Source organism: Rhinoderma darwinii, chromosome 5, assembly GCF_050947455.1.
Source record: "Rhinoderma darwinii isolate aRhiDar2 chromosome 5, aRhiDar2.hap1, whole genome shotgun sequence".
In the NCBI taxonomy this organism is placed as follows: domain Eukaryota; kingdom Metazoa; phylum Chordata; class Amphibia; order Anura; family Rhinodermatidae; genus Rhinoderma; species Rhinoderma darwinii.
In genome coordinates this window covers 118,253,867-118,278,187 of record NC_134691.1, presented here as the reverse complement: position 1 = coordinate 118,278,187, position 24,321 = coordinate 118,253,867, and the positions used below count along the sequence as shown (strand labels likewise).

Sequence of the window (24,321 nt, the reverse complement as noted above, 5' to 3'; positions counted from 1 at the left end):
GATGCCTGTATAGAAACAGCGTGCTTCAAAGGCCCCGCTGTCAGGAAATATAGCTGTCTAAATAGATGCCTATAGAGAGAGGCAGTCAGGCAATGCGCAGGGCAGCCTCCCGCCGAGCATCCCGCTTCAAAACAACAGCATCTGTATTTCAGACACTTCTAGACACAGGTGTGCGGTCCTCTGGGAGAAGCAGCCATTTATAGACCTTTACTGTCATCGCTCAATATACACATAGGGTAAATGGTGATCATTGAATGGCTGATATTTTTCAGATTCGTTGCGGTTTTGACATATATCTTGTCCTCTCTATAGGCTCTGGCACTTATTTACATGGTATAGCCGGCATTCTTCATCTCTGCAAACATGTCTCTACCGCCGGAGAAAGCCACTGAGCTGAAACAGATCATCCATGAGCAGCTCAACCGGGTAAGTGCCGCCCCAGTGTTCCATAATACAGCGAGTGGTCCTGGGTCTGTGCATCAAAAATAAAGCTACTTTGAAAATCTTGATGTCACCCATTTTGTGTCTACAGCTCCTATGCAGAGCTATGTGTTTCCATGGTTACAGACATGGACCGCACATCCACAATATATACGTTGATCTGAGCCGCTAGGCATAATTTATAAACATGAACATGAGGTTCTTTGTTAACATTTTGATCAAATTGTATAGTCCACTTGCCACTACACGACGACCTCTTTCAAAGTGGGTCCGGACTCTATCGGCTGCAGCACCGCATGACGGCCCCCGCCACCGCAGCACAATAGAGTAGGGACCCACTTAGTGTCTCACAATGCTGATATTGTATGGTTTGTCCGCCTAAATTTTTTTGTTTTACTTGGCACCAGCACTCCACACATTTGACCCAGCTGAGTTTAATTCAGGAATGACCTGATAAGTGTTTCTGCTCTTGCTTGTGCTCTCAGTTGCCCACTGGGGGCGCATGGTAAGGTGAGCTTATGCCATCTGTTGTGGTGCTGTGCGGTGGCATCTGTTGCTGTAGTGCTGCACTTGTGGGGGGACGTGGCCCAGAGCCAAGGAGGCTTGTCACAGCCAGATAGCATGGGGGCTTTTGGGCCCCTGGGTTGCTCCCTCTGCAGGAGCGGTGCTGCGGTGGCAGTGGCCGCCATGCGTTGCTGCAACCAATAGAGTCAGGACCCACTTTGATAGAGGTCGTCGTGAAGTGGCAAGTGGGCTTGTACAGTTTGATCAAAATGTTTACAAAGAACCTCATGTTCGTGTTTCTAAATTATGCCTAGCGGCTCAGATCAACGTATATATTGTGGATGTGCGGTCCATGTCTAGTTTCTCACAATGCTCATGTGAATTGAGTGGTACTGCGCGTGCTTGGCCACTGCTCCATTCATTTCCCATGGGGCTAGAGATCGGAAAAACGTATCTGTGGGAATTCTAAAACCACGTAGTTGTGTTCTATCTGAGAGAAAGATCAATAGGTTTCCTGGCCAGAAGGCAGTCTATAGGGTCCTTGTCCTTCGTGTCTCGTTGGCCCCCGCTGTATGCATGTATACGTCTTGTAATACTATGTTATCAATGCACGCTGCGCAGCCATCAGCATTGTAAAACACCATTTTAATATATTTTGGTGTATATGTCGATCGTTCTGTGAAAACAATGGAGGGGCTATATCAAAACTGGTGCAAAGGAAAGGTGATGTCGTTGCCTATAGCAACCAATCAGATTCCACTTCTCATTTTTATAGGCCTTTTGGAAAATTAAAGCATCAACCTGATTGGTTGCAGTGAGCAGCTACTCCACTGTCCTTTGCACCAGTTTTGAAATCTCTCCTCCAATGTTTTTAGATGTTAGTGATGACGTACAGGACTCCGCCATAACAACACCTAGAGTTTCAGAGCAGAGCCGTCTGTTACATTCCTTTAGTTACAGTCACACCCACTGTGAGCTGCTTGACATTGTAACGAATAGGGGCAACACAACACTCAGATCCATAGTTGTAATTTTGCATTTTCATGTTTTAGATGGATGTTCATAGTAAAATCCGTGAGGTGCTTGCAGAAACATTAAAGGATGAATTGGGGGATGAAAGCCATAATTTCTCAGAAGAAGATCTGATGAAAGCCTTAAGGAGGAGAGGGATTATCGACGATGTTATGAAAGAGCTGCATTTCCTTGAGGTAAAAATGCAGGGTACAAAATGCCTTTTATTAATATGTATGTATATAAAGGTATTCTTTCTATAATGAAAAGGTATATTACCTTTGAATATACTTTGTGATTCAGTTGATCTCTGCTTGCTGTCTGTGAATGGGACTATTACTATTTACATTCTCAGGCTGATAACTAGTTCCTGTCTTGCTCACACAGGCGCATAACTGAAATAGAGAGTTTTAATACATGTAATGAACTCGTATCAATTGAAAATGATCAGGACAGGTTTTTTAACCTTTGGATGTAAACATTCACAGACCGCAAGCAGATCGCTTGAAAAGTGTGAGGAATTTAAAGGGAATGTGTCGCTAGAAATTATTATAATTTTTTTCAGTTAAACAGTTAGTATATAAATGATTACACATTGTTTTAATTTTTTCATAAGTCAGGAAATATTATAAATTAGATCCTAATTTATAACATTTCCATGTTATGGACACTAGAGGGAGCAATTCCCAAAATTGCAGCATTGGCATGTGGTAAAGCAACCTCATTGCTTTATGCTGCAAATTTGGAGTAGACACATTCGCTCTAGTGTCCTCACACAATCCCCCCTCCTTTATCCTGGCTAGTGCCAGGAGAAGGAGGGGGTTGAATGTTCAAACCTCCTACACTGTGTGCCGCCATTTTCTGAGCGAACACACAGTGTAGGAGGATTCGATACAGTGGTAATCATACAGTATAACACAAACATAACTTACCTGCACCTGCCGCCTCTGCTCCTAGTCCTTGCGTCTGTGCTGCCTTCAACATATGGCCAGAAGCCGCGACCGGAAGTAGTCCTCTTACTGTCCGGCCGCGGCTTCCGGTCCACATGAAAATGGCGCCGGATGTCGCTCTACCAAAGACCTTCCTTTTGGTCTGTGTGGGAGCGGCGCATGCGCCGTTCCCACACAGACGGCTTACATTATAGTGAATGGAACGGCTCCTGTTCGCATTCTCTATGGGGATGTATGTGCCGTATTCCATGTCTGTATGTGTCGTTAATCGACACATACAGAAATGAAAAAAAAAAATGGCAGCCCCCATAGAGAAGTAATAGAAAGAAAAATGTGAAAAGTACAACACAAAAACACAAATAAAATTTATTTTAATGACATACTAAAAGCAATATTATATTAAAAAAAAACATTTTTTCGTGACACCTTCCCTTTTAAATTTACATAGCAAATAAAATTAATTTACCAAACTCCTTTAGGCCCTGTTCCCACTGTGTTTTTTGGCACTATAACCACGACGGAATCGGCCTTAAAAAAAACCGCCACAAATCTCCCTTCATTGTTTTCAATGGCAGTCAGAGGCGTTTTTTTTCCTAGCAGTTTTTGTTTATTCGCAGAAAAAGTGTCATGAAGCAGTTTCTGCTTCTAAACATCCATTGAAATCAATGGGAGGCGTAAAAAAAGCGCTGTTTGTATGGAGTGGATGTTGATGTGGTTTTAGACCAAAAAAAAATGTGTCAAAAAGCTTCTAAAGAAATTTGCCTCAAAAATCCGGAAGAAGATTTTGATGGAGATTTTATCTCTGCTTGACAAAAAAGCGCTGTGTGCACATACCCTCAACCCTTTCACTGCCAAGGAGGTATGTAATGCGTAATGACTTTAAATGTTTGCTGCGACTAGAATATAAGGGCCAAACCCTACATTTTTAAGCTATAGATTCAATATTCGGGGCTCAGCATTCGTTTAAGGTAGGGGAGCTGGATGAAAAGTTTCACTTCTTGGTTTTGTGCCTCTTTAAGGGAAGGTTGGGAGGAAGAAGCTGCATGTGACAGTAGGAAGAAAAATGAGATTTGGGTTTTGTGTATGTTAACCGTGTCAAAATTGAGGCAGGGAAGGTTTGATAACATTTATCCAGCTTTCTACTGTACTGAAATAATAATGGACGACTAAATGGTAGCCTATTGTACTATTGTTTAGTGGCGCAGTTGGGGTGCTGATGTGGTCTGCTGAGAGCTTCACGACGGTATCACTGGCACTATATATATATATATGAATACAGTGGTTCCATAGAATACCGTCCTGACACCACAGTCGCATGTTTTATTGCACCTTCCACCATGGCAGTGGTGTTGCTGGTTTAATTACTGAATGTGATCGCATTGCAGATTCTACTTCTACCCACCAGGCATGTTCTTTTATTTATATGTATGTTGTACGTTCGGGGGGCAGTAAAACGTGTTCAGCAGTAGCATTTTGTCGGGTTCAGCCTTCACTCAATAGAGTTCTGAGAATAATTGCCGGAAGCTTCTGAGAGAACCAGTAATGGTCCTAGTGACCGCAACTGATGGAAGCTTATGTTAAACTTGGAATACTACTTTACCATTTACATAAGTACCTACTCTACATAACCGTTTAGTACCTTTCCAAATACATTGAATTTCTGCACTGATCCACTGTTACAGCCTGTATTATACCCCAGAGCTGCATTTATAGTTCTGCGTGCTTCAGACATAAAAATCTCCCAGCATTCCTTGCTGGTGTAATTTGTGCATAGGGCTTGTTTTGGTGTCTTCCATTCTGAAAAGTGAATCCGTGTGCAGTAATCTGATGTAGGAAAAAAAGCACAGTGCCCCAATTGCTTACGTGTCTGCACTTCCACAGCATGGACTTGCAGACTGCAGGCATGGTGAATGCAGCCACCGAAGGAAACCGTGGTGGGTCTCAGCCAACAACCAGTTCTGTGATCGGCATCCTTAACCTAATTGGGGCAGCATCTTTGACATAGGGACGTTAGGCTGTGAGCCCCACTGATGAGAGGGTCTGATATGAGCGATTATAATCTGTGTGTAATGGGATATAAATGGTAAATGAATTAGTAGCACGTGTAGAAACAATTGTAAAACCATCTTCTGTTTAGAAAAAAAACTTCTAAACCTCGTTATTATATATTTCAATGTATGGCTTCCTATGCAAAAGACTAACCGTATGTTATCAGTGCAATACAAGAAAACAATCTTCCTGCCTTTCTGCAGGAAATTCATTTAATAGTAGCAACATGTAGACCTATTGTATCACAATTGTAATTATAGATCTATAGGAATAATTGCACATATTTGTAACATTTAAATTTTTTTAATTTATAGGATGGCCCTTCACGAGAACTCACCTCCACACCAAAACCAGCAACTCACTTTGTTGATAAAGCACAAAGAACCCTGAAAAAATGTAAGCTTGAACTGTAAGGGGTAGCTGGCGGATTTTGAACTGCCAGCACTTTCTGCCGCAGTTGAATCTGAGGCAAGGACCGCAGGCACAAAAAAACGCTGCAAAAAAATGCTCAGAAACAAGCGCCGCAGGGTTTTTCTGCTCTCTTTGATTTCAATGGGAGGTCAGAGGCGGAAAGAACATGCCGCTTTTTTTCTATGCAGGTGGCCAGAAGTTGCCTTGGAAAAAAAACAAAAAACCCTCTGTCTCCCATTTAAATCAATGGGGGCCATTTTTTGGCGCTGATTCCTACTCTGTTTCTGCGTCAAAATAGCGCCAAAAAACTGTCTGACCTTAACTACAGATCATAATAAAATAAATATATAGGAAGTTCTGAAAATTGTAACATTTTTGCTTCTTGCTCACCATATTTACAGTACCTTTTCTTGTATGCATAGGCTATAAAGATACAAAATTCCCTGCAGATCTATCCGCCAAATACAGGCTCCTATGGCCCAAAATCCTTATCTTCCACAAACACTCCACTTTTATTAATCGAACAACCTATACACGTCGCCTCCCTTTTTTTATTTTTTCTCTCAGCATTCCATCCCCCAGTTCAAGCACATGGCTTCCCGCTCTGCGCTCACTAGGGAGGACATCTTCCATAGTTGCTTCTGCCTTGCGAGGAGCCTCCCTGTGCTGTTCTCTTCCAGGCTGCTAGGAGATATGTCACTGAGACAAGCGGTGATGTCACTTCATTATACTTCCGATAGAAGGCTGGAACGTATCCCACGGTATATGCATACAGTGAGTTATACACGAAGTTCTCTGCCCGGGGAAGCGCCTTACATCACTTGCCATATATGGACTGTAATATCAGTTGTTATAATATATGATCAGAGGTCGGACCCCCATCGATCTTAGTGGTGTCCGATATTAGAGATAATCCATCATTTTTTAGGATTAGGGTGACTTTTTATTTTAGCAGAATAGGTCACTACACAAGAAACTGACTGCAATCATGTTACATGGCATGTTGCATCGATTACATAAGTCACATGGTTTTTTTTTATTGGCTTTAAGCGTGATCATTTTCTTTTCTTATTCGTTGTTTCTGTCCATAGCTAATATAGACCCATCACGCCGATATCTTCATCTCCAGGTCTTGAGTGGAAAAGCATTTCTGGAACATCTTCAAGAATCGGACCCTCTACCGGGCCAGGTGTGCTCCACATTTACACTTAGTCTGCACTTCAGGAACCAACGTTTTCGTTCCAAACCTGTCCCATGTGCCTGTGAACCAGACTTCCAAGATGACTTCCTTCTTGAACTACATAAGGACAGCTTAGGTTTGTTCAATTAGGGTTATATTTTTATTTTTACAGGTTTTTTTTTTAATTTTTTATGCAGTTTCATGCTTTTGTACTAAAGTCAAATGACAATGTAATGTTTTAAAGTGTAGGTTCAGTCTCTCTGAGATTTGCGGCTTGCAATTTAGAATTCTGTCAGTTGCTCCTTATTTGTCCCCTAGCACCAGACTAAAGCGTGACTCTTTATAAATAACTAGAAAAAGTACCCGGAGCTGCCCAGGTATAACGTGTCGGTCTGTCTGTTTGTGTGTTCATTGGATTTGTTCCAAGGGTGCCCATCAGGCTAATCCATGCCCTCATATTTTCTTGGTTTACCAGGAAATCGCTATTAGCCCTATATATCCCGGCAGTTAGACACTGTTTATTTCAATTTTAACTTCCTAAATAACTAACCGCTAAACTGGTAGGAAATGGAGTAAGAAGATTGTAACAGAGCCTGTCGATTAACAACATTGGCGGTTTTATTACCAGTTAGCCATAGACTATGGTTGGATCATAATTGAAAACCGCATCATGCATGAAAGCCCACTCATGATGTGCTCTATCAGCTTGCTTTCTGTCCTGTGTTCGGGAGCTTCTCAGAGCCACCTGCCTGATCTGTTGGAGAGTGCCAGAGTTTGCTGAGGAGTTTCAGCAGCTCGAGCAGCAGTATGACGCATTTGATCAGCTTGCAGTTGGGGAAGAGGAGTCTCTGCAGCTAGTGATGAAGCTTTCCTCCTGGCCATCAGTAATTTGATTGGTTGCTATGGGTAACCGCTCCCCTGTACCTTCCCATCTAAGATTATCTTGTAAAGTGCTCTACCTGCTACTGCCAGATAAAAACAACTTCACTATAAAAGCGAATATCTGTATTCACTTTTATAGTATTGGATCGTGATAATGGCTGATAGCAGAGAACAACAGCAAGATCGGGAACTTTACGAAAACCTTCCTGAACACCCGATGGATGTCCTATGTGCCAAATTTGGGGTCAAATAGTTCAGGTGTTTGAATGCCTATAGAGGACGACTAACAGACATTCGCTATAATGGCTGATAACCGAGAACAATGGCGAGGTTGGGACATTTGCAAAAACCTTCCCAGACACCCAATGTACCTATGTGCCAAATTTGGGGTCAAATGGTTCAGGCATTTGGATGCCTATGGAGGACAGACAAATAGACATTCACTTTTATAATATAGAATAGCAGAGTTTCCCGGCTTCACACTGGTTTGTTTATTTGTTTGTTGTTTGTGGTTAAAAACGTAATCTACTTATATGAAGCCAACATATTCAATAAAGTGCAGGTTTCTTTTTTGGAGGCATGACTGGTATGAAAGTGTTTCAATTTGAGAATGCTCAAATCTAGTATAGGTACAGTTAATTTACAGCGAGTAACACGTAGAGTAAAGAAAAATGGCTTGGTTGTTATGGAAACCTGGTCTAAAACTGTGTGTATTTCAGTGAGGCTCAGAATGAAGGACCTGCAAGCTTTTATTGGCTAATACGGGTCATGTGATCTGGAGGAAGGTCCTTGATGTGGAAGCCAGTGGTGTCATGTTTGCTTTTGTGAATATGTCGGGAACGGTAGGTCCTAGAGAGCTGAAACCTAGTCTAAACCTTCGTGTGATTTACTTATGTGCCAAACTTGGTGCAGATTGGTCCAGTCGTTTGGTCGTGCATAAAGAACATGCAACAGACAACAGAAATTAAAATATATATACTCTGAGACCCTTAATGGTCGGTTTCTAAAGAACAGTGCACAGAATTATGATAGGAAATATTACTATTCTAATTAGAAGGCTTGTCTGGTGAAATAAAATTGCAGTGAATGGAAGCATTGTACAGTATGAAGCTGTGTAGGAAATGAAGAAGTGCCACGACCCCTTCAAACAGCAGATTGGCAGGGTTGTCAAGAGTCGGACTCGCACTGATCCGATATTAATGGTCTATCCTACGGCTAAATTTGTCTTATCGCTGGGGGCCCCACTGCTTGGACATGAGAACAGAGGTCCCGAACCCCCTAGATTCTCCTCATTGCTGACCACAGTGAGGAGGACATTGAATGGCGTGACGGTTGAGCATGCACGCTGCCGCTCCATTCAAAGTCCATGGGTATAACGGAAACCGAAAAATACAGCGCTTGGCTGTATCAGTCAGTCCCATAGGCATTGAATGGAGAAGCGGGTGCATGCTCGACTACTGTTCAATTTAAGCTCTTCCTCACTGCGTGTGTGCAGTAAGGAGGATCTGGGGGTTTGGGACCCCCGTTTTAGTTATCAGTGAGGCCTCAGCGATCAGACAATAACACTAATTCTGTAGATAGATAATAATTGTCGATTATGGGACAACTCCTCTAACTTTTCACTAAACTTCACTTTTTTTTATCAGCTGTTTATAGAAAGTTTTCATATATAAGACTGCGCTAAGCAAACTCCTTTATTTAGGTGATGGCAGTAGAATGGCAGATGCCACTACCCTTTTGTCAATCTGTGATCCTATACAGCTGGTGCTGATCAAGACCGATACCTCTGGAGAAACCACTTTAGTAGCATCCCACTTTCTGGAGTGGCGCTCTGTACTGGGAGTCGATAGAGGAGTAACAAGTCTTGCTGTGGAGCTCCAAGGTGTTGGTAAGAGCTCATTTACATTTTCAATAAATCTTTGTTGGTCACATACTTTTATAGTTTATCCTTTTAATTATTAGAAATGCATAATCCGGTTTCTTTAGTAATATTTCGCAGTCTTAAACTTACAATGCCAATGATTGATCTGTATAATAGTAGAAGAATTAGGTTACTCATATTTAAATTTCTAAATGTCAATTCCAGTTATAAATGTACTTCGATACTACACAATCTGCTCTTACTTGTAGTGCAGGTTGTACAGTGTTTGAGTGATCAGCACTGCAGTGAGTAGGTAAAGGGTAAGGGAACCCCTAGTGATGCTGCTACATCCCCTAGAACAGTGGTCCTCAACTCCAGTCTTCAACTTCTCCCAACAGGTCATGTTTTCAGGATTTCCTTCGTATAGAGTAGGTGATATAATTGTCAGTGCGTTGAGTATAGCCACAGGTATTACCCGTTCCTAGGACACAAGTCAAGTTCTCACTAGATAATGAATAAGCCCATGGATTGGTTATTTAGGCATATTGGCTAAATGGTCGTGTAAACTAGTCTTGCTACAACTTACTTCTAGTTCTACTTAATCTTCAGGTGCAGAGTGTAAAATTCCCGTTGGAGTTTTAAATGTCAAACTTGAGCTTTATCCGCCTCTGACACAAACATTATCTCCGGAGATTGTCCACACACAGGTAAGATCTGAGATCTAAAATCCATCAGCAATACCCTTAATTAATAACCTAATTCATTGGCTTCCAATAGCCAGCTCCTGCTTTGTAATCTTGTAGTGGTTCTTGCAGGCAATTTGTGTGTATGATCTGCGCATTTGACAACATAATTTAATAGCAGAAAAGGCAAGCAGGTTCCAGCATCAATAACTTGAACAAAATGCGGCTTTTATTGAGGTTCCATAAAATCAGGGACCACACATAGAACAGAAGCGGACTGGTTTCAGGCCCAAGTGGCCCTCAGTCATAGTCCTGCACCCTCCGCATCTACTTGGTTGGTGAGCTGGATAAAAATGAACTGTTTCTATAATTTAATAGCAATCCTATTTTCATCAGTTTAGTAGAAGTTTGGTTCTGTATATAACAAGTCTTCCTGGAATCCTTTATTTATGACGCAACGGTCTTCTGCTCAGTATTAGCTGCATAAAGTCACAATAATGATTTCTATTAAACAAAAATTGCAAGTATAATGTCTCAACATAAAGGAAATGTTTCTTACATGGATCTGTATATTTTCCTTACATTATACATTTAAATCAGTCCCCCGTTTTTTTTCTTCAGCGGACATTAGAGCGACAGAAGACCGCAGAGAAGGAACGTTTGTTTTTGGTCTATGCGAAACAATGGTGGAGGGAATATCTACAAATTCGTCCGTCACACAACTCCCGACTTGTGAAGATCTTTGCGCAGGTTTAGCAGCCACATTTTTTAATTGTTCTAGTAAGGGCATGTTCAGACGTGACAGAATTTTTCCGCTGCAAATTTGCAGCAATTACGCAACGAATCTGCAGCAACATTTTCATAATTGACAGGTAATTCAGATGTTGCGGATATCACAGCGGACTGGAAAGGCTGAAATCCGCAGTGAAGTTCCGCTGCTTCTCCGCAACAGAATGTGCATGCTATGCTGCAGTGTGAAAATTCTGTACTACAGCCTAAATTCCGCTCTGTTATTTTCCGCAACGTCTGAACTAAGTTGCCTAGGAAGGTATATAAACCAATGGAAAAAAAAAACGGCTGCTGCGGATTTCCACTGCGGACTGTCTGCAGCGGAATTCAATAGCAATTCCGCCACGTCTGAACACACCCTAATGATTGGTGAATCTTCTTATCAAACAATTCTGATTTCAGGAAGCATTTGTTAGGTGACCATTCAGTCTGTCCTGTTGTCACATCGGTCAGTAATATCGTACTTTGAATGGACGTTTTTTTTTTACATACATTAATACTGGCTGAATTTTGCTCTTTTCACTTGGGTATAGCAGCTGTAAAGATAATCTGTGCGTCCACAGAATAATGCATATAGATCATTCTGACATACACAGACGTGGTCCCATTCCGTAAGTCTGAGATTTGGTAGCTTTTTAGCACTTCCATTTGAGCTCTATGCTCCGGTTATTAACACTTCTGCATTGTATTGGAATAGTCTTGACTTTTTCGAAAGTTTTAAAGTTGGTAAAGAAGTTTTTTGCTCACATGCACACACAGCATAAACACTGCGGATTTTCTGCAAGAGATTCATTGCGGAAAATCCACAGCGTTTTACAAATCTCATCCCCACACAGCGAAAAAATGCAGCCGAAAAAACTGCACATAAATCTATCTGATTTTATTTCTTCAGCCGCATCATGTCAATTAATCCTGCAGAATCGCAGCTCTTCTGTTCAATAGGGTGCTTAAACTCGCAACAAAGTGGAGTGTGTTGTGATATTTGCGGCAGAATCACAGTGATTACACCGCAAAAATCGCAAGCAAGAAAAAAATAAAAATAAAGTTATACTTACCCAGAGTTCCCTGCTTCTTCTCCAGTCTGGCCTCCCTGGATGACGTAACAGGCCATGTGACCGCTGCAGCGGTCACATGTCCTGCAATGTCATCCAGGGAGGCCGGAGCGGACGTCAGAGGAGGGAGGGGGTAAGTATGTGCAATAATTTACGCAGCGGAATCTACGCCCGAAAAAACGCCCTGAATAAGTTTGTGTGTGTGTGTTCCTACTCTTACAGAGGCTCTGTCGTCAGTTTATGAAGAGAAGTGTGTGACGCTGATTGGTCAGCGTGATACGCTTCTCTTTACAACGCCCACTTGGTCAAGAGTTAAAAAGCACCCAGTTGGTCATTAAGAAACTAATTAGCATAAATCTAAAATTGTTCATAACTTGCTCAAAAATGATCGTTTTTCAAAATAAAAAACACTGCTGTTATCTACATTACAGCGCCGATCACATTATGTAGGAGATAGGGCACTTATAAAATGGTGACAGAGCCTCTTTAAGATGTCCATGGTATGTTATGCACAGAAAAAAAATCTGTTAAGATTTTGGTACAGGGTGTCCATTGTACTACACAGAATTTTGTCTTCCTCTTCTCTGCTCTGCTGGTTCTGAGGGAATGCTCACGCCTTCGCCACTTTCGTGAATGCAACCTTGGAGATCTTCAGCCATATCCTAAGAAGCGCCATTTTTGGTTCATCTCAGGTTGCTCTCCTCATTGCTCTGTGAGGCCTTCTTTCAGTGGTTATAAGGGTATGTTCACACGTAGTGTAAACACTGTGGACATTCCACAGTGTTTTTTCACAGGAGAAATTGACGTGCTGTAGATTGAGAATCCCCAATTTCCGCACTACTTTTCTGCATATTTTTTACGCAGCGTGTGGATGATAGTTGTTCAAATGTCAACCATTTTGCTGCTACTGAAATACACTGCAGATTTTTCGCAATAAAATCCATTGCGGCTAATTTGCCCTGTGTGTACATGGCCTATAGAGCCATTTTCTCATTGCTGCTTGGACGGTGATCCCGAGGCTTTGTAGGTCACCAGTTGTACCATCTGTTCAGTAGTTGGTATCTATTTCTAATTGAATCAATGCGGAAGACACGCACCAATTAGACAAATTCCTGGGGATCTTGGTGACATGAATTGACTTTAAAGAGGCTCTGTCACCAGATTTTGCAACCCCTATCTGCTATTGCAGCAGATAGGCGCTGCAATGTAGATTACAGTAACGTTTTTATTTTTAAAAAACGAGCATTTTTGGCCAAGTTATGACCATTTTTGTATTTATGCAAATGAGGCTTTCTAAAGTACAACTGGGCATGTATTATGTGCGTACATCGGGGCGTTTTTACTTCTTTTACTAGCTGGGCTTTCTGACGAGAAGCATCATCCACTTCTCTTCAGAACGCCCAGCTTCTGGCAGTGCAGATCTGTGACGTCACTCACTTCCTGCCCCAGGTCCTGCATCGTGTCGGCCACATCGGCACCAGAGGCTACAGTTGATTCTGCAGCAGCATCGGCGTTTGCAGGTAAGTCGATGTAGCTACTTACCTGCAAACGCTGATGCTGCTGCAGAATCAACTGTAGCCTCTGGTGCCGATGTGTCGTCGCTGGTCCGACACGATGCAGGACCTGGGGCAGGAAGTGAGTGACGTCACAGCGTGATCTCTCGAGAACACGCTGTGTCTGCACTTTCAGAAGCTGGGTGTTAACGAACAGAAGTGGATGATACTTCTCGTCAGAACGCCCAGCTAGTAAAAGAAGTAAAAACGCCCCGATGTACGCACATAATACACGCCCACTTGGACTTTTACTTTAAACACGCCCACTTGGACTTTTGCAAGCCTCATTTGCATAAATACAAAAATGGTCATAACTTGGCCAAAAATGCTCGTTTTTTTAAAAATAAAAACGTTACTGTAATCTACATTGCAGCGCCGATCTGCTGCAATAGCAGATAGGGGTTGCAAAATCTGGTGACAGAGCCTCTTTAAGACCAGCCGTGAGTTATCTTTCTCCTTCTGTCTTTTTTTTTTTTTTGTTTAATTCTATGTTCGGTTGCTTAATGTGGCCTCCTGGTTTTTCTATGCTGCGATAGATCGTATGGTCGGTAATCCGACACTCCAGCCTACAAAGGGATCTTCATTTGGCTAGTAATGGCATTTCAGCGGTTGGTTCGAGGACTTTTCTATGGATGCACATAGGCGCCACACTGGAGGGAGGGTCATGATATCATGTTTAATATTGCACTTATATCTTCCTAAGACTATATTTGATATAGCTTTTTCTGTGTTTTTTTGTTTTTTTTAACTGATTTCTACTGTTTTTCCCGTAACGTAAACATTTTTTGGTAAACTTTATATTGAAAGAAAAATAAGTTTGGTATAGAAAATGTGGCAGGTGCATTTATTATTCTTATTGTCTTAGGATGAAAATGGACTTAATCGACCCGTGTGCTGTTACGTACGCCCACTTAGAGCAGGACGCCTGTTGGACACACCCCGACAAGCGGCGCGCTTTGTAAATGTCTTAGGCTATGAAAAGGCCCCAGTTGTTGGTGGAGGTGGTAAACAAGAACAGTGGTGCACTATGCTGGCGTTTCTTTGTAGAAATAAGGTATTCTTTCATTTTCTCTTCACATTGTTATACTATTTACTGTATTCATAAATCCATATTTAAGGTAAATTAATTGACTTTTAAATGTCACTGCACATAACGTATACAAAAAAAAGCTGACATGGAGTCTACATTGTTTATAATAGCAGAAAAATTAGAATAATATATAACCTGGAAATGCAAATTGATTGCCTCCCATCACTAATAAGCACATGTGAATACAGTCAAAATAAAGGCTAACCTGTTCTCATGGCATAGTCGGGTATTTCATATATATTTCCTGGGCTTGAAAGTGCCACTGTGATGAGACCGAGGCACTTTAAACCGCTATAAAATGCCCATAAAGGTTCAATAAACAGCTCCCAGACCAGCGTTTGGGGGGCTGTAAACTGTTCCTGGCATCCAGCTGAAACGGACCCTTCTGAGGAGAGCCTTGTTTGTCAGCGGATTTCAGCCAGTCACATTACTGCGAAGACTCCCTACAATGTATTGCTCCTCCTAAATGTCCTTTTCAGCTGGATGTCAGGCATAGTACAGCCACTAGTTTAACTCCTTATGGCTATATTTTTATTGGTGTTCTTAAATAACCTATTCCTGTACGTCCTAGCGGGGGGGGGTTACTTCCTGCACCAGGACGTACAGTTACTGCGTGGTTCCCGGTGCATTCTAACGGACAGTGTCCGGGAACCGGGTGGTCAGCGGTCTCTAACAGCTGACACTCGACTCTTGTCGGCCAGCGGTCCATCGCCGCTGATGGCGGTAATTAACACCTTAAATATTGTAATATCTGCATTTAAGGGGTTTGTAGAACATCGGCGGTTGGCATGGCAACGGGAGGCCAAACAATGGAACGCTGGCTGGTCCTCATAGGCTTCCTGTCACGTGTCACTGACCGTTTATAATACATTACACTACGTGTGTAGTGTAATGTATTATAGCAGCGATCAGAGCTGCAAGTCTAAATGTCCCCTAGTGGGACAAAAACAAAAAAGTTAATGAAGTGTTTTATAAATGTTAGAAGTTAAAAAAACAAAAACTGTTTTTTTTCCTAGAAGTCCTTTTTTATTTATTATTTTTTTTTAACGTTTTCCTTTTTTTCCTATATTAAAAAAATACACATTTGGTATCCCCGCATTCGTAACGACCTAAACTATAAAATATATTTTCCTGCACCACATAAAAAAACGAAAAAAATAAAATACCAGAATTGCAATTTATTTTTTTTTGGCCACCACCCGTACTAAAATATAGAATAAAAAGTGATCAAAAAGTCGCGTGTAACCCAAAATAGTACCAATAAAGCTACAACCAATCCCACAAAAAAAGAAGCCCTTAAAACAGCTTTTTTGACTGAAAAATAAAAAAGTTATGGCTCTCAGAATAAGGTGACACTAAATTATTATTTTTTAAAAAAAAAAAAGTGATTTTATTGTGCGAACGATATACATATGGTATCGCCGTAATCGTATCGACCCGCAGAATAAAGTCAAATGTAATTTATAGCACACGTGAACACTGCAAAAAAAATAATTAAAAACCATTGACAAAATAGACGGTTTTTGGTCACCTTGCTTGCCAAAAAATTTAATAAAAGTGATCAAAAAGTCACATGTACCAATGAAATCTAGGGATTGTCCCGCAACAAATAAGCCCTCACACAGCTCTGATAGAGAAAAAAAAAAAAAAGTTCTGGCTCTCACAAAATGGCCAAAGTATTCCAAAAGCGATTAAGATTGGGCACCATTTATCAGTGCGACACCGGCCACACATCTATGAATTATTATTTATTTACCGCATTATTATACCCTCTTATTATGCCCTGATGTACTCCGCACATACTACATATGCCCCCACATCATAAACTGAAATACCAGCAAAACCCCAAACAGAACAAGTACCAAGCAAAATCTGCACTCCAAAAGCAAAATGGCGCTCCCTTCCATCTGAACTCTACAGCGTGCCCAAACCCGCTTAACATTTTATGAGAAATTTGTCTTCAGTGGCACAACGTATTGTGGAAACAAAACACTGAAAAAAGTTGGTCCACTCACCATGCACCTCAGGTATTTCTGACACCACGCTGTAAATTCACTTGGTGCTTGTAGACATGAAGGTTTCTGCATCGGCAGCAGATGAAACCGTAGATGAATCATAACAGTTATGACTGAGAACCCTTTTGGTACAAAATGCTTAAGCGTACTTCCTGGGAATTTTTTTAATTTTGTTTTAAAGTAATGAATTAAAGCTTGGGATTTTATTGGACGGAGTGCTGGACGTTACTTTTTCAATTAATCTACAACGTATTGTGCACTAAAATGGCATATCAGTGGAAAATTGCAATTTTCACTTTGCACACTCGGCTGCGCAATAACCCCCTTCGCGCACCATGACGTAATAGCACGTCGTTGTGCGGGGATTGATGTATGGAGCCGGCTCAGATGCTGAGCCCGCTCCATATGCTGCAGGTGTCAGCTGTGTATTACAGCTAACACCCAGGAGTAACAAACAGGAACAGCGGTTGCGCAGTTACAGAAGCTTGTAAAAATTACAATATAATGCAATACATTAGTATTGCAGTGTATTGTACCAGCGATCCAATGATCGATAGTTCAAGGCCCCTAGGGGGACTAATAAAATGAGTAGTAAAAAAAAAAATTATTAAAAGTTCCCAAAAAAAACCTCCCATTTTTCCTCCAAAGTAATGTAAAAAAAATAAACAAAATTGGTATCACTACGTCCGTAAAAGTCCGAACTATTACAATATACAATTATTTAAGTCGCACGGTGAACGCAGTAAAAAATAAAGAATTTAAAACTGTCACTTTAGCTCTCAAAAATGAAAGTAATAAAAATGTATCAAAATCTTGTATGTACCAAAAAATGGTCCCAATAAAAACTACTGCAAAAAATAAGTCTTCGTACCGCTCAATCCACCAAAAAAGCAAAAACTTATGGCGCTCGGAATGTGGTGAAACGAAACAATTTTATCTTTCTTAATGTTTTTTTTTTTTTTCTTTGTAAAATATAATAAAAACCCATATAAACTTGGTATCTCCTTAATCCTATTGAGCCACAGAATAAAGTTCAGTTTTTATTTTTACCGCACGGTGACCGCCATAAAAACAAAACCCAAAAAACAATGGGGGAATCTGTTTTTTCCAATTTCAGCACGCAAATAATTTTTTCAGTTTTCCAGTACACTATATGGTACTTTAAATTGTGTCAATAGACACCACAAAAATAAGCCCTCACACCACTCGACTGACAGAAAAATAGAACAGTTATGGCTCTTGGAAGGCGGGAAGTGAAAAGCGTAAATTAAAAAGCAAAAAAATGGACTAGTCTTGAAATTTGTTTTTTTCTTATAAATTAACCTTTATGACCACGTGGGGTATCCCTTGAAGAAAAATAAAAACAAAATTTTAGTGGAAAAAATTTTGATACTTATTTTTCACGGCCTAATTCTAATAAATTCTGCAAAATACCTGTAGAATTTAAATGTTCACTATAACCCTAGATAGATTCCTTGAAGGGTGTATTTTCTAAAATGGGGTCACTTTTGGGAGGTTTCCACTGTACTGGTCCCTCATTGGCGTTGCAAACGCGACATGGCACCGAAAACTATTCCAGCAAAATCTGTGCTCCAGAATCCAAATAGAGCTCCTTCCCTTCTAAGCCCTGCCGTAGGTCCAAACCGCAGTTTATTACCACATATGGGGTATTGCTGTAATCTGGAGAATTTGCATTACAAATGCTGGGGTTCTTTTTCTCCTTTATTCCTTGTAAAAAAGTCTCAGAGTTTTAAGAAAAAAGTAGATTTTCATTTTCACAAACTAATTCCAATAAATTTAGCAAAAAAACTGTTTGGTCAAAATGCTCACTATACCCTTTGATAAATTCCTTCTGGGTGTAGTTTCCAAAATGGGATCACTTTTAGGCTGGGTTCACACGACCATATTAACGTCCGTAATGGACGGACGTATTTCGGCCGGAAGTCCCGGACCGAACTCATTGCAGGGAGCCGGGCTCCTAGCATCATAGTTATGTACGACGCTAGGAGTCCCTGCCTCGCTGCAGGACAACTGTCCCGTAGTGTAATCATGTTTTCAGTACAGGACAGTAGTTCCACGGAGAGGCAGGGACTCCTAGCGTCGTACATAAGTATGATGCTAGGAGCCTGGCTCCCTGCACTGAGTTCGGTCCGGGACTTCCGGCCGAAATACGTCCGTCAATTACGGACGTTAATGTGGTCGTGTGAACCCCCCAGCCTTAGGTGGTTTCCATTGTTTTGGCACCACAAGACCTCTTCAAACCTGACATGGTACCTAAAATATATTCTTTAAAAAAAAAAAAAAAAAGGAGGCCCCAAAATCCACTAGATGCTACTTTGCTTCTGAGGCCTGTTCTTTAGTCCATTAGCACACTAGAGCCATATGTATGATATTTCTAAAAACTGCAGAATCTGGGCAATAAATATTGAGTTCCATTTCTCGAGTAAAACCTTCTGTGGTGAAAAAAAAAATATGTATTCCATATGAATTTTGGCAAAAAAAATGAAATTTGTAAATTTCACCTCAACTTTGCTTTTATTCCCGTAAAATGCCTAGAGGGTTAAACTTTCTGAAGGCTGTTTTGAATGATTTTGAGCGGTGCAGTTTTTATAATGGGGTGCTTTATGGGGTTTTCTAACACACATAAGGCCCCAAAAGCCACTTTAGAACTGAACTGGTCCCTGAAAAAATAGCCTTTTGAAATTTTCTTGAAAACGTGAGAAATTGCTGCTAAAGTTCTAAGCCTTGTAACACCCTAGAAAAATAAAAGCACGTTTAAAAAATTATGCAAACCTAAAGTAGACATATGAGAAATGTAAACTAGTAACTATTTTATGTGCTATTACTATCTGTCTTAAAAGCAAATACATTTAAATTTAGAAAAATTCTATTTTTTTGCAATTTTCAAAATGTTCGTGTTTTTCACAAATACTGAATTTATTGACCACATTTTTTTCACTAACAAAGTACAATATGTCACGAGAAAATAACCTCAGAATTGCTCGGATAGGTGAAGGCATTCCAAAGTTATTACCACATAAAGTAACATCAGATTTTTTTTAAAAATCGGCTGTGTCCTAAAGGGGTTAAAATACATCTGTCCCATTAATGGAAAAATGAATTGATATCGTTCCCTGCTGTCATTTCGTGACTGTCGGAAGTTTCAAAGAAATAGTGATATGGAGTAAAGTTTTCGAATATGTTACACTTGTATTATATGTCCACATTACATAATATTTTACGAACGGTCTATTTTAGGGTGACTGTGAAGATCATACTATCCTCCTTTGCAGCCTTCTTCTTGGTTTTGGACTAGATGCATATGTATGTGTTGGTACAAAAGGAAGAGGAATAGCCCACACATGGGTGATGACCTATTGCACCGATGGAGCGGTTACCTTCTGGGAGAGTTTGACCGGACAAAGGTAAATTCAAGACACGTGAATGTGATTATGATGGTTGTAAACCTAAAATAGTTGTAGGAACGCTTGTAGTTGGTAGGGAGATGACTGAACTCATGCACGTCCTTGTAAATTGCTGGTACATCTAATTCTACACCTTGTATGATAACCTGCAGTTCTTCTGTTATGTCTCAACAATCTAATTGTATAGATACACCCATCAGCCTGTCAACCCAGATGACCCTCCCCTGGTGGAACAGCCAAAGCCTCTCTACCCATACAAAACCATTGGATGCATTTTTAACCACCAGCGGTTTTTGGCTAACTGCCAGCCATCAGATTCGGCAGATCTCTGTGTCTTTGATCTGAATGATGAATCCAGGTGGAAACCAATGAGTGAGGAAGCCATTAAATCCATATGCTCCCCAGGATCTACTACATCTCTTCCTCCATTCCCTCCGCTTTGTAACTCTCTGCTTGATGCAGCCACAGAAAGCAATGAGATTGAGTTGCAGCTGCGAGTTCTCGTAATGGAGCACAGAAAGGTAATGTGCAGCGCTTATTCAGCTGTTATCACTACAAAAGTCTTTGTATTTTGAGTCCGATCTGTCCATTTTTTATTTTTTTTACTAGTTCTATTTTTATTTGAAATCTTACCCAAAATAACTTGCTATTTTCACTTATCAGATAAATTCTTGTAAGATGGATGTAGCTTGTTGCACTGGGACAAACCAAAGCAAAGAATGGTTGTCTCATCAGGCTGGAACTTAATAAGTTTTAATCCTCACACTCCATTTTAGACTGCCACAGGTCTGGCTTTTCTAAACCCTCGTCCAGGGAAAGCCACATCTACATTTCCATAGGACGGCTGTCTGTTCTGGCACATGGAAAGGGGTCCTGAATGGAGTACCCCCTTTTATTACATCCAAAGGCCTAATCTGGCATATGGACAGGGATTTTCTTTAAGAAGTTTGTTTGTCCTAACAATAATTTGTCCCTTTTACTTTTTCATTTAATTTTGGAATTTTTCTTTTTTTGGAGCTGAATCACTCCCTTTGACTATGGAAGCAATCCAAAAATACAGCTGGACTACGAGGCAATATCCATTTATTATATTGCTATACAGTATGTTATTAGTCAATCCTCTCCATCCCATTAGCAATTGAATACTAAAGAATGCGGGGAATTTAAGTTCCCTCGGCTGCCACTAGTGAGAGCTACATCTATATAAGGGACTTGCTATTTAAATAAGCTGTATACGGTTAGCGAAACATGGCTGCTTTCCTCCAGAAACAGCGCCACACCGGTCCATGGGTTAAGGTTGGTATTGCAGCTCCGCTCCATTGGAGTGAATGAGGCTGGGGTGCAGTAGCACACGCAAGCCATTGACGGGTGTGGTGTTGTTTTTGTAAAAAAAAACAGCCATGTTGAACAACTCAAAGTGATTCCTTACTATATTCCAAAAAGTATCTCCGATATAGAGACTTAAAGCAAAATCACATCCAACTGTCATAGTTCTATAATGAATGAATTACACAACCATTTACCCTTTATAGTGTCTGATCTGATTTGTACTTTTTTCTACGCAGGATCTAGGAGTCACCACGGTTTGGGATGATCAGCTGTCTTATCTGCTGTCTACTGCCTTGGCTGCATATGAAATAGAACGTACCACAGGGATATCAGCAGGAAATGAGGAGTTTCAGGATGCCATCAGGAGAGCAGTTCCCGATGGTCATACTTTCAAAGGATTTCCCATTCACTTTGTTCACCGAAATGCAAGAAGAGCATTTGCTACTTGTCTGCGGTAACACTCATATTTACCCCCATTTTGAACAGTTGGAAATAACATTGCCACGTTCATATGTAACACACAAGCCGCTGACTCGGCCTTGTACAGACATTTAAAGTGGGTCGGTTAGGTCTCCTATTCTCCCATATCTGAGTGCAGCATAGGATAGAGAGGCGGTGATGAGCCGGGGGGAGCAACAGGAATCAGTCTAACCGGTTTTGTTCTTAATAAATTCTCTTTTGTTGATTGATAATGAGATCTATCTGTGTCCATTATAAGGCATTTTATCTGTTGCTTCTGGTAGATCTTCTTTAAAGCACAACACCAGGTTTATACACAATAGCCAACCTTTGTCCTCAGAGCTGCAGCGTAACTGTATGAGAGGGACAGCGCAGCCACCCGAGACACAGATGAGGCAGGAGTTCTTTCAGACTACCTTAGGCTAGATTCACACCGGCACTGCGCTTCTCCGATGTGAAAAACTTGCGTTTTTTTTTTACGCCTGAAGTGTATTAGTGCTCTGCGCTGCGGGAAGCGATATCACGCATCCTCCATAGACTAGAGTCTATGGAGTGATGCGTGAAAAAATAGGACATGTCCTAATTTCTCACAGACCCTTCACAAGGTCTGTTGAAACAACGGCCGTGTGAACGGCCACATTGAATTATATAGGTCCGTGTGACGGTCGTTGTTTCAACGGCCGTCACACAGATTTTTAACACGTTTGTGTGACTAAGGCCTTAGACTTCATTTACAGCTGAGACTACCATGCAGCTATGACACTGCCACTGAGCATAGCTGTGCATTAATGGAACAGCGCTAAAAAGCAGTAAATACCCCCAAAAAAAATTTGGTTGCGAAGATGGGCATAGCCTTTAACCCTTTCCCACCCTATCACGTAAATTTACATCATGGGAGCTATACAGTTCCTGCAAATGTAAATTAACGTAAAAATGTAAATACACGTAAATATAAATCGTATATTGCAGCCATCACTTGCGGCTGCTGGCTGTAATATAGAGCGCGGTGAACGCTGTAGCAGTCGGGATTGTAAAGATAACTCTGATCCCGATTGTTAAACTCTTCATATGTCACGGTCAATTCAGACCGCGGCGTCTAAATGGTTAGACAGAAGGAGGGGGCTCCGTCTGTCAGCCCATCATCCCCCTTCCCTCAACGTGATGGCCGAGTTACTATGGAAGCCAAGGGCTAACAATAGCTTCCTGGTCTGCCATCTTAACACACCTATGTGATCCTGATCTAATCAAACGATCGCATAGTCTAGTCCCCTAGTGGGACTAAAAAATTGTTAAAGTCAAATAAGGTTTACAAATCGCTATAAAGAGAAAAAAAAAAAAGTACAAAGCTTTTTCCCAATAAAAAATGTTTTATGTTAAAAAAAAATCTTTATATAAAATATATGTACACCTAATTGATATCGCTGCGTCCGCAATGACCAAAACGATTAAATAATCATGTTATTTAAACTGCATGGTGAACATCGTAAAAAAAACAAAACTATCAAAATGTCATATGTATCCCAAAATGGTACTCGTCCTACAAAAACAAGCCTTCAGACAGCTGTCGATACAAAAATAAAAGTTATGGTGACAGATAGCGAAATAATTTATTGTGCAAAAATAGTAAAACATATAAAGATCTGAAAAAAAATTTGGATTGCTGTAATTGTACTGACCAACAGAAAAAAAATGACACTGCACGAACGCCATAAAAACATAACAAGAAATATTGCAGAATTGCTGTTTTTTACCACACCCTTCCTCAAAAACTTATGAAATTCATAAGGCTTCGTTCACATCTGCGTCAGGGCTCCGTTCAGGTGTTCCGTCTGAGCTTTCAGTCAGGGTAACCCACGAACGGAAACCTGACTGAAACAAAGGGAAAACATAGGTTTCCCTCTGTTTCAATCAGGGTTCCCCTTCATGGGTTCCCCTGATGGATAGCTCAGACAGAATGCCTGAACGGAGCCCTGACGCAGATGTGAACGAAGCCTTATATGTTCCCCGAAGTGGTGCCATTAAAAAATACAACTCGCCCTGCAAAAAAAAAAACAAGCACTTAGGCTTGAGTTCACACGTCGCGGATTTCACGCAGATTTTACACTTTGCAATACAAAAGGGTGAGACCTGCATCAAAACCGCATTCAAATCTGCGACAAATCCGCAATGTGTGAGCTTGTTATGGTTTTGGAATGCGACAATGAAAGAAATTGCTGTGTCCTATAGTCCAAAATAGGATGTGTCACTTAAAAGTGACTGTAGTAATCATAGCCCACTATTTAAATGATGTTTACATGGGCGTTCAAGCAAATATTGGGATACAGACTTGTGACGTGTCCTCTTTTATTGTAGTTACTCATTTCCTCTGTTTATTTACGTATTTATGCTGTTTTTGCACAGATCCCCTTTCTGTGATGAGATTGTTGGCTGTCGGGGAGATCAGATGCGCCTTGCTGTTCGAGTGCGAGTTTTCACATACCCTGAATCGGCATGCGCTGTGTGGATTATGTTTGCATGTAAATATCGCTCTGTGTTGTGACGCATACATTTTCACCTATCAAAGTGCGTCTACACAATTTTTATCCTATATTTATTTTAATTATATCATTTTAATTATGAAATGTATATTTTGTTACA

The 24,321-nt window shown here is 40.8% G+C and overlaps 1 protein-coding gene across 2 annotated transcripts; it reads left to right on the top strand.

Moving 5' to 3' along the window:
* Positions 1–25: 25 nt before the first annotated feature.
* Positions 26–24,321, top strand: CEP76 (centrosomal protein 76). Of its 2 annotated transcripts, none has more exons than XM_075826450.1 (13): positions 26–168; positions 313–426; positions 1,998–2,153; positions 5,270–5,351; positions 6,458–6,682; positions 9,131–9,316; positions 9,899–9,996; positions 10,594–10,722; positions 14,232–14,420; positions 19,730–19,896; positions 20,084–20,417; positions 21,462–21,679; positions 24,085–24,321. In XM_075826450.1, the coding sequence occupies exons 2-13, from the start codon at positions 364–366 to the stop codon at positions 24,221–24,223; spliced, it is 1,986 nt and encodes a 661-aa protein (XP_075682565.1). In that variant the 5' UTR covers positions 26–168; positions 313–363; the 3' UTR covers positions 24,224–24,321. The 2 variants fall into 2 exon arrangements, with proteins under 2 accessions (XP_075682565.1, XP_075682564.1); XM_075826449.1 differs by having other exon boundaries at positions 26–236.

Bases quoted from the DNA above. Each gene is read 5' to 3' on its own strand.
- CEP76 (XM_075826450.1), top strand. From the start codon at position 364: ATGTCTCTACCGCCGGAGAAAGCCACTGAGCTGAAACAGATCATCCAT. The intron at 6,683-9,130 runs GTTTGTTCAATT...TCCTTTATTTAG, and splicing joins ACTACATAAGGACAGCTTAG to GTGATGGCAGTAGAATGGCA. The intron at 14,421-19,729 runs GTATTCTTTCAT...GGTCTATTTTAG, and splicing joins CGTTTCTTTGTAGAAATAAG to GGTGACTGTGAAGATCATAC.